At 52.9% G+C, this 10,818-nt stretch overlaps 1 protein-coding gene across 5 annotated transcripts in view; it reads left to right on the forward strand.

Moving 5' to 3' along the window:
- PEDS1 (plasmanylethanolamine desaturase 1) overlaps positions 1–10,818 on the forward strand; it is a 31,974-nt gene that overhangs the window by 14,710 nt on the left and 6,446 nt on the right. For all 5 annotated transcript variants that reach the window (XM_058432984.1, XM_058432985.1, XM_058432986.1 and 2 more), the window contains exons 3-5: positions 6,839–6,930; positions 8,089–8,233; positions 9,592–9,804. In XM_058432984.1, the coding sequence (XP_058288967.1) occupies positions 6,839–6,930; positions 8,089–8,233; positions 9,592–9,804 (450 nt within the window). The remainder of the gene's footprint in view (positions 1–6,838; positions 6,931–8,088; positions 8,234–9,591; positions 9,805–10,818) is intronic.

Consider the following 10,818-nt stretch of genomic DNA (forward strand, 5'->3'; position numbering starts at 1 on the left):
AGGGGTGAGGAAGTCCCAGCTGGGTGACCTGTGGGGAAATCGAAGCCCCCACAGGCCCAGAGACTACCTCAAGGTCCCCCGTGAGCCAGGGTAGCCTCGGGTGAGCCGTCTCCCATCCCTCTCCTTGTCCCAGTGTTCTGCAGGGAAGGGTGGTAACCAAGCCGAAGCTGCCCCCAGGGGGAGCCGGCTGCCAGCCGCCACCACCCCAAAGCTGGGACAAAGAGGCTTCTGTGTGCCTGTCTGCCACCCCGCCCCCATTAAAGCAGCCTCAGACGGCAGCCTGGAGTCACTGCCACCGGCAGAGGCTGCAAGATCACGGAGCCAGGGGGAGGGCTCCTCGTCTCCTAAAATGATTCCTGACTTCTGTCCAAAGCACACATCCCTCCCTGCTGGGCAGCCTGTGGGCGCCAGGCCTTGGCCATTGGACAGATGGCAAGACTGAGGCTCAGCAGAGAGCTCACAGGAGCTGCGTTAGGGGGATGCTTGCTGTGTCACAGGACCCACTGGGCCCTTTACCCAGTGGCCCATTTTATTAACTTCTCGTAGTTAAGGGAGGTAAATGTCCCCATTCTCCATACCTGGGTGCGAAGGCTCCCTAACCCTAACCCTAAGGTTGCATCATCCTGAATGACTCTAGTGAGTTTCTGGCTACTCACCAGCAGCCCTGCCTTGCCCCTGCCACTGTGTGACCTTGGGGAGTCCTTACCCTCCTCTGGAAGGTCAGGATGGGATGGGGCCTGTTACCGTGGACATGAAGTGAGATTGTGCACTTTTTGAAAAATAGACTTTATTTTTTAGAACAAGTTTTCAATTTACAGAAGGATGCGGCAGATAGTACAGAGAGTCCCCATATGCCTGGGGCACGCAGTTTCCTCCATTATTCACATCTTAAATCTTACATTAGTGGGGCACATTTGTTACAGTGTGTGCCAGTGTTGATACATTATCATGAGCTGGAGTCCATGGCTTATTCAGATTGCCTTAGTTCTTCCCTAATGTCCTTCTTCTGTTCCTGGATCCCATCCAGGGTATCACATGGCCTTTAGTTGTCATGTCCCTTTAGGCTCCTCTTGTCCAGTTTTGTTTGTTTGTTTGTTTTTTGAGATGGAGTCTCACTCTGTTGCCAGGCTGGAGTGCAGTGGCACAATCTTGGCCCACTGCAACCTCCGCCTCCCGGGTTCAAGTGATTCTCCTGCCTCAGCCTCCTGAGTAGTTGGGACTACAGGCGCACACCAGCACGCCCAGCTAATTTTTGCATTTTTAGTAGAGATGGAATTTCACCATGTTGGCCAGGATGGTCTCAATCTCCAGACCTCGTGATCCACCCACCTCGGCCTCCCAAAGTGCTGGGATTATAGGAGTGAGCCACCGTGCCTGGCTGACCTTGACGGTTTCGATGAGTGCTAGTCAAGTGTGTTGTAGGCCACCCCTCTGTTAGTATCTGTCTGGTGTTTTTCTCATGATTAGGCTGGGGTTACGGGTTATGAGGAGGAAGAGTTCAGAGGTGAAGTGCCATTTTCATCACATCATAGTGAAAGTACAGATTGTCAGCATGACTTATCACTGTGATGACTCTGATTCCATGGCTAAGGTAGCAGATGTCAGAGTTCACGATTAAGTTACTCTCGGCTGGGTGCGGTGGCTCATGCCTGTCATCCCAGCACTTTAGGAGGCACTTTAGGATTTGTGAGTGGGTCGCTTGAGCTCAGGAGTTCACTGGTCAGCCTGGACAACATAGGGAGACCTTTGTCTCTACAGCTATAGTCCCAGCTCCTCGCGAGTCTGAGGTGGGAGGATCGCTTGAGCATGGGAGCTCAAGGCTGTAGTGAGCTGTAAATGGTACCGCCACACTCCAGTCTGGGCCACAGTGGGAGAGTCTGTCTCAAAAAAACAACAAACAAAAGTTACTCTGCTCCCCCCACTCGTGACGACTCAATCACAACTCACTGCAGCCTCAACCTCCCAGGCTCAAGCAGTCCTCCCACTTCAGCCTCCAGCTAGGACCACAGGCACGTGCCACCACAGCTGGCTAATTTTGTTATTTTATATACAGACAGCGTTTTGCTATGTTGCCCAGGCTGGTACTGAACTCCGGGACTCAAGCAATCCTCCCACCTTGGCCTCCCAAAGTGCTGGGATTATAGGCATGAGCCAATGCTCCCAGCTTCCTCCCCTTTCTTTCTTTCTTTCTTTTTTTTTTTTTGAGACAGAGTCTCACTCTGTCACCCAGGCTGGATTGTAGTGGCACAATCTTGGCTCACTGCTACCTCTTCCTCCCAGGTTCAAGTGTGTCTCCTGCCTCAGCCTCCCAAGTAGTTGAGATTACAGTCCTACACCACCATGGCTGGCTAATTTTTGAATTTTTAGTAGAGATGGGGTTTCACCATGTTGGCCATGCTGGTCTCGAACTCCTGACCTCAAGTGATCCATCTGCCTCGGCCTCCCAAAGTGCTGGGATTCCAGGTGTGAGCCCCCCGCCCGGCCTCCCTCCTCATTCATACTGTGCTCTCTTTGGAAGGAGGTCACTGTACACAGCCCATGCTTAAGGAATGGGAAGTTATGCTCCCAGTGATGCACTTTTTAACACTTCACGAAGCCCCAGTACACAGTGTTAACCCAACTACTGTTTTCTCATCTGTATAATTTTTGTTATTCTCATCTTTCTCATTATCTGTGAGGATTAAGTGTTTAGAATGATTAAGGAGATAAGATGTGGCCTAAGCGAGGCCTTGGTGCCATTCAGGGATTAAAGGAGATAAAACATTTAAGGCATTGGCACGGGGCCTGGTAGTTATAAGTGCTCAATAAATATCAGGTTTGTTTTTTTTTTTTTTTTTAAAGTAGTTGACATCTTAACCCAAAGTAAATGAAGGCGGATGTCTACACATAGACTTGTACACCAATATTCACTGCAGCAGATTCAAAACAGCCCCAAACTGGAAACAGCCCAAATGGCCAACCATGGCCAGGTGGATAAATGCATCATTGTACATCCAGATGGTGGGATACTCAGCCCTAAAAATGGTGAACCACTGCTGATCCGCACGACTGCATGGCCCACGCTAGAAGCATTACACTAGTAAAAGAAGCCAGGCTCCAAAGAGCACTTACCATCTGAATCCGTTTACATAAAGTTCTAGAATAGGCAAAATCAGGCTCTGCTGATAGGAGGCAGCTCTATGGTTGCATGGAACAGGGTCAGAAGGGAGCTTAGTGGGACAGGGGAGCCAGCTGTGGGGCTGAAAATGCTTTTTTTTTTTTTTTGAGATGGAGTTTTGCTCTTGTTGCCCAGGCTGGAATGCAATGGCGTGATCTCAGCTCACTGCAACCTCTACCTCCTGGGTTCAGGCGATTCTCCTGCCTCAGCCTCCCGAGTAGCTGGGATTACAGGCACCCACCACCATCCCTGGTTAATTTTTTGTATTTTTTGTAGAGACAAGGTTTCACCATGTTGGCTAGGCTAGTCTTAAACTCCCAACCTCAGGTGATCCGCCCACCTTGGCATCCCAAAGTGCTGGGAGGAGTGCAAAGGCACGAGCTCTGCAGCTCAGCACTGTACTCCAGCCCAGCCTGAAGGCAGCATTTAGAGATGTCATTAGTCCGAGCTATGGAGACAGGACCTCGAGATACCTCAGTTGACCTCATTAAGCAAGTAAAGATGCTGAGGCCTAGAGTAGGCACAGTGTCACACAGCAATATGGTAGCAAGAGCTGAGGCCCCCAACACTTGATCTAGCTCTGTCACAGCTCTTGGCCACATGGCCTTTTGTCCCTACTGGTAGACAGAGGCATACACAGCATCTCAAAGTATGCAGTAGGAGCTCTAATAATGCCATGGACCTGCTGCAGTGCAGTTTAAGGACACAAAAGGGTGCTGGGTTTGGAGGCAGGTCGACAGGCCCCTTCCCGTCCCACAGCTGCCATTTCCAGGCCACTTGACTGGGAGGCAGTGGTTCAACTTCTCCAGGCCTCTTTCTTCATCCAAGAAGGGATGACAAATGAGGCCATCTCAGGGGATGACAAGTGCCATGAAAGAAATGAAGCAGGGAGATGTGAGCGAGAGCAACTGCCCGGGAGGATGGCTTTAGCCAGAAGGGTCGGCTGACCTTCGCTCTGAGCAAGAAGGCTGAGGAGGAGCCAGCACAGGGGATCTGGAGTGGGGGTGGGGTGCTGGGTAGAGGAACAGAAAATCCAGAAGCCCTTCTCGGGCTTCCACCTCCCTCGCCTTGTACATCCCCTCCCCTGCCCCTGGCCTGGGTCCACCCTCCCCATCACCAAGGAGCAAGACTGCCCAGACCAGAGCAGGGCCACTGGGTGCACAGGCTCTGGGGCCTTGCTGAGTCCCAGCCCCTTTACTTCAGCCCAGCCACTGTGCAGTGACACCCTTCAGCCTGTCCTTAGGTGTCTGTGTGCCAGGAGGTGTAGCTGCCACCTGTCCCCACCTGCCCTCCCGCCCTTATCACCAGGAGCTTGCAGGTGCCTGCATGAAGCTGTGCTGCCCCCACCCTCACCACCCCTCCCGTGCTTGGCACCTGTGATGGATACCACAGGGCCTCTGGAAAGTCTGCGTCCAGCGGCTGCCCCTCACCCCGGGCCCAGATGTCAGGATTGCACATTCACGGTGACTTGCATGCTGACTTTTGTCCCTTCAACCATAAGTCTCACTCACCCAGGAGGCATCCAGGGGCTTTTCTGCAGTCTCCACAGTACCCCAAGACCCTGGTCCCCTGTCACCAAGGGGCCGAGGGCACCAGCAGAACTCAGAACCCTGGACAACCAGTTGACACAGACAAACTGAGTCTGGGAAGAGGTTTGTCTGAAGCCCCATGAGCCAGGGGGCTGCACCTGTCATCACTCACAGCTGCCTTTGTCCTCTGCTGGATTTTACAGCGTTCCCCCATAGACATGAGTTCAGTGTCTGACATGTTTCTGTCCCTAGAGCTTATCACACAGGAGGCCTTTGTGGAGTGTTGCTTAGTTGATTGACTAAATGACAGCAACAATAATATGGCCTGAGGGCTTACTGTGTGCCAAGCACTGCGCTTAGTAGTGCTACTGAGTTCTGAATAGGTGCCAAGAGCTGGGATGCAGCCACAAACAAGAGACTAAAGCCCTGGCCATGGTGGAGCCGACCTCCTTGTTGGGGGAGAAAATAAACCAGCAAAAGAGCAGTCAGAGGTGCTGAGTGCTTGGAGAACGATATACATAGGAGATCGGAAATGCTGGAAGATGAGGTGGTTGCAATTTTCCATCAGGTGTCCAGGGAGGACATTTGAGTAAACGTCTGAAGGAGGTGGGGGAGTGAGCTGTGTTGCATCTTAGGAAAGAATGTTCCAGGCTGAGGGAACAGCAAATGCAAAGACCCAGAGGCGTGCAAGGGAAAGGGGATAAAGTAGGCCTGGGCTGCAGCGAAAGAGGAGAGTGACGGGAGGCGGCGGGGGTGGAAGCCTCAGTTTCCACCTCTATAAAAGTGGGAATAAAAAAGCTACCAACTTACAACAAATGGTGAGAATTCATCAAGATCTAGCCTGTAAAGCACTTGTGCTTGGCATTGAGAAAGTGCTCATAAACGTTAGCATCATTCCCTTTTATTTTTATTTTTTTTCAAGACATTCTCACTCTGTTAGCCAGGCAGGAGTACAGTGGCATGATCTTGACTCACTGCAACCTCCATCTCCCGGTCTCAAGCAATTCTCCTGCTTCAGCCTCCCGAGTAGCTGGGATCATAGGTGTGTGCCACCACACCCAGCTAATTTTTGTATTTTTAGTAGAGATGGGGTTTCACCATGTTGGCCAGGCTAGTCTCGAACTCCTGACCTCAGGTGATCCGCCCACCTCGGCCTCCCAAAGTGCTGGGATTACAGGCGTGAGCCACGGTGCCCAGTCGCATCATTCCCATTTTACAAGAGGAAACTGGGCACAGAGAGGCTAAATAACATGTGCAACGTCACAGCTAGTGAGTGCCAGAACTGGAATTTGAGTCCAAATCTACTGAACCGTCAAGTGAGTGAATGGTGTTGGAGTCTCTAAGGGAACCCTACTCAAGTTCCAAACAGACTGAGAACAGAAACAAGGAAAAGGCTGCTGGAGACCAAATGATCATGTTTATCGCTGATAAAAGCTGGAGGGGTGGGGGTGGAGCAGCGAGGCTTCTATCTGCAGGTAAGGTACTTTCTTTTTTTTTTTGAGATGGAGTCTCACTCTGTCGCCCAGGCTGGAGTGCAGTGGTGCGATCTCAGCTCACTGCAACCTCCGCCTCCTGGGTTCAAGTGATTCTCCTGCCTCAGCCTCGCGAGTAGTTGGGACTACAGGCGCATGCCACCACGCCTGGCTAATTTTTGTGATTTTAGTAGAGACAGGGTTTCACCATATTGGTCAGGCTATTCTCGAACTCCTGACCTCAAGTGATCCGCCTGCCTCAGCCTTCCAAAGTGCTGGGATTACAAAGCATGAGCCACCGCACCTGGCCAAGGTACTTTCTTTGTAACACCAAACCCAGAAGGACATTGCTTCAGTTCCAGGCAGCACCGGTGCAGAGCAGGCTTTCCCTATGTGGGGCAGAGAGAAGGGCACAGCCTGCTCCTAATAGGGAAAGGTTGAGCTGATCTGAGCATGCACATTTTATGCTCTCCAGACTCTCCAAGCACATGAGTCTTGGCATCTCCCCTGGGCACAGCAAGTGACAGGCAGGAGTGTTAAGCCTGAGGCTCCATCTTCAGGGAAGAAAACATCCCAACTAGAGAAGAAGGGACACCTTCCCCTCCTAACAAATGAATGAGTGGTTCTGATTGGGGGGGGGTGCAGGGATGTCCCTTCACTCACCCTCTTCTTGTCCACAGTTGCAGGGGCTCTCATTGCTGACTTCTTGTCTGGCCTGGTACACTGGGGTGCTGACACATGGGGCTCTGTGGAGCTGCCCATTGTGGGGAAGGTGAGTATGTTGACCTAACCATGTCCTCAAGAAGGAGGTTGGGCTGTATGGCCTTGAGTGAGTCCCCTTTCTTCTCTAAGACTGTTCCCTATCTAAAAGATGGGAACCATCATTGCAGCCTGTCCCTCACCCCTGTCCTGCAAGACTAGAACAGGAGTCCCTTGGGATTTTGGAAGCAAAAGCATCAGGCTTGGGATGGTCCAAGAGTTTAGATATGTGCCTGCCTCATCAGAACCCCTGAATTTGGGGGTGTCTTGCTTTTCCGTTGTCTCCCCTTGCTGTTTGAACTGCATTTTATCCTGTATTAGTGACACTTTTTTGGTTTTGATAGAAAATCTAAACTGGCTTAGGCAAACAAGGGTACTGATTCATGTAACTGAAGATTTCAGGGTTAGAGCCAAATTAAGGTATGGCTGCATCCAGTAGGACCGACAGACCCCATTCTTCAGGCGCAGTCTTCTTCCATCTCTATCTCTACTTTCCCCTCATGAGGTGGCCAGTGTGCTTTCTCACCGCCCAGAGAGACATCCTTCCAGCTCCCAGGAAAAGAGAACTGTCCTTCTCCTGCTAGGAGAACAGCATTTCTCCTTCCCTGTAGTTTCTGCCAACTGAAGTCCCACGGCTCACTCCCATTGGCCCAGATTGGGTCACAGTGCTGGGCCCTCAGGCAGTCACTGGCCAGAGGGAGGAGATGCTATGATTGGCCAGGCCTGGTCACATGTTCTTTCTTAGCCAGGGGCGAGGTCAGCCTTGTCAGAAGAGCCTGGACTAAGGAGGGGAGGCTGTTACCCCAGGAGGTGCAGGAAGTCCAGAGGGTCCCATCTTTTGCTTAGAGGGACCTCCTCAACTGCCTTGGGGTGGGGAGGAAGGGCGGAGTTTGTCTCCAAGCCCCCTCACAGCACCGGTAGAGAGACTGAGGCCCAGAGGCAGACAATGCCAACCCAAAGCCCCTCCGGGGTCATTTCGGCTCATCTCCCCAAAGGCTGGATGGGGTCTGTGTCTGGCAGTGGGCCAGGTGGGAATGTTCAGGCATCCCGGGTGGAGGGAACTTAGGATCAAAGGCAGGAGGTGAGCCCAGGGTGAATGTGTTTAGGGGGCGGTGGAGAGCAGCTGACCACCTTAGGCTGACCGCTGGGGCTGTGTCCCCCTCAACTCCAGGCTTTCATCCGACCCTTCCGGGAGCACCACATTGACCCGACAGCTATCACACGACACGACTTCATCGAGACCAACGGGGACAACTGCCTGGTGACGCTGCTGCCGCTGCTAAACATGGCCTACAAGTTCCGCACCCACAGCCCTGGTGAGACACCCAGCTAGTGGTGGGCTGGGAGGGGGCCTTGGGGGCAGAGGCCGACCCCCAGGAGCCTTCTGGGGCTTATGTGTTTGGCTCCTTATGGTGTTTTAAAAGAGTTTTCATTCATTGTCTACATGTAAAATCAGGAAACCTGACATAAAGATGGAGGTTTCCAGCTTCTCTTGCATCTGCTCTGGCCCCCCTGGGTCCATGTTCCCACCTGGCCTCACTGGGTGGGAGCTGAGCTGCAGCCACTGCCTTTGACAGGACGCGTCTTTCCAGTTTACCACCGTCCCCACTACTCCTTGCTTCCCTGCACCCAACCCACCTTGTTCATTTGTGTTACCCACCTGGCAGGGCTTCTGGGGTTTTGCTACCATGGCCTAGTGGAAAACGTCTAGACTGTGAAAACAGGGCCTGCCTATTTTTAGAGGGACTGGTCTCAAAGTAAGTGATTTCACCACTCTGAGCCTCAGTTGCCTTATCTGTCAGGTGGAGGTAGGGTGGGGCCTGGTCCTGTTCCGGCACCTTAACACCCGTTGGTTCTTCAGGCAGCCTCCGGTGGGTAGAGGTGCTGAGGACATGTAGCGTAGTGGGTGCTATGGCACCCTGCCCATCCCCTTCCCTGGGGGTGCACCCATCCCCTGCTTCTGTGCGTGGTGGCTGCTGACAGCTCCCAGCTTCTCCAGGGATGGAGAGGAGGTCCCACCTCTCCCCTTGGGATAAGGCTGGAGCCAGTGACTGAAACGCCTCCGAGGCTAGTCCCTTTGCCTCTGAGTGGGTCTAATTCTAACGAGCCTCTAACACCTCAGAGCTCCTTGCAGGAACAGACGAAGACAGGACGCCACCCACCCCATCTTTGCTCTGCTCTTCCCCTGCCATGTCTTGCTTCCCTCCCTCCCTCCCTTCAAGGTTTTTTCCTGAAGAGGCTCCCTTGATAAATCACATACACAAGAACCTGTTTCAGGCTCCACTTCTAGGGAACCTGGGTGAAGGCATCATTCCCGTTTTCCTGATGGGGAAATTAAGCCTCTAAGAGGCAGAGTCACCGACCCAGCTCATACCGCCAAGAAATGTCGGCAGAGATTGGAACCCAGCTCCAGCTGACTCCGGTCTACATTCCTAGCCATTGCCATGCTTATGCCATTATCCTATTACACCATTACGCCTGCTTCCTGAGCAGGAGGAAAGCCTGAAGCCCAGGGCAAAACCTGAGCTTGCCTGTGGCCCTGCAGGGGGTGGAACAGAATCCTGGGTGCTTGCCCAGCGCAGGAGTCGCCCAGGGGCAGGTGGTGAGGGCCAGTTGGGGTGCGTTTCCCGTCCCGAGTGACAGCTGTGCCATCCCCCCCGTCCCCAACCTGCAGAAGCCCTGGAGCAGCTATACCCCTGGGAGTGCTTCGTCTTCTGCCTGATCATCTTTGGCACCTTCACCAACCAGATCCACAAGTGGTCGCACACGTACTTTGGGCTGCCACGCTGGGTCACCCTCCTGCAGGACTGGCATGTCATCCTGCCACGTAAACACCATCGCATCCACCACGTCTCACCCCACGAGACCTACTTCTGCATCACCACAGGTGCGGCCACCAGTGGCGTGGAATGGGCTTTCCCCACCCCACCCACTGCACCATCATCGAGGTCAGGAGGGCAGAGATCACAGCGGGAGGTCACACAGTCCTTGCCCTCTGGGAACAGTCTCTCAGATCATGCATTTATTGAGCACCTACTGTGTGCCAGGCACTATTCTAGGTGCTGAGGACACAGTAAATGTGACAGACAAAGCCCTCTCCCCCGACTTCATGGCATTGTGATTCCAGCCACCCATCATCTCGTATTTATTGAGCACCTACCACATGCCACGGTGCTTTGGGCGTAGGCTCCTGCAGCAAACAAAATAGCATGAATCAGCTGGGCGCAGTGGCTCATGCCTGGAATCCCAGCACTTTGGAAGGCCGAGGCGGGTGGATCACTTGAGGTCAGGAGTTGGAGACCAGCCTGGCCGACATGGTGAAACCCCATCTCTACTAAAAATAAAAAATAAAAAAAAATTAGTCGGGCGTGGTGGCGGGCACCTGTAATCCCAGCTACTTGGGAGGCTGAGGCAAGAGAATTGCTTGAACCTGGGAGGCGGAAGTTGCAGTAAGCTGAAATCGCACCACTGCACTCCAGCCTAGGTGACAGAGACTGTCTCAAAAAAAAAAAAAAAAAAAAAGAACATGGATCCTTGCCCTTGTGGCACTCACCGTCTAGTGAGGGAGCTGGAACGAATGAATAAAATGTGTAGTGTGGCTAATGGTGCTAACTGCTATGGAGGAAAATAAAGCAGGGGTGGGAGAAGGAAGTGGGGGGCTTTGCCTCTTAAATGGGGTCGTCAGGGAAGGTGACACTTGAACAAAGACCCCGAGGAGCTGAGGAACAAAGCCGTGCAGATCTCTGTGGGAGGCACTCTAGGCAGCAGGAACAGTAGGTGCAAAGGCCCTGAGGCTAGCCTTTGCTTGCTTGGTGTGTTTCTGGAATGGCAAAGAAGCTCCTGACTGGAGTTGAGGCAGAGCAATGGAAGAGGGAGGAGAGAAGGGGGCAGAGCAATGGAA

The sequence above is a fragment of the Hylobates moloch genome, unplaced genomic scaffold (genome assembly GCF_009828535.3).
Source record: "Hylobates moloch isolate HMO894 unplaced genomic scaffold, HMol_V3 SCAFFOLD_21, whole genome shotgun sequence".
Taxonomy (NCBI): Eukaryota; Metazoa; Chordata; class Mammalia; order Primates; family Hylobatidae; genus Hylobates; species Hylobates moloch.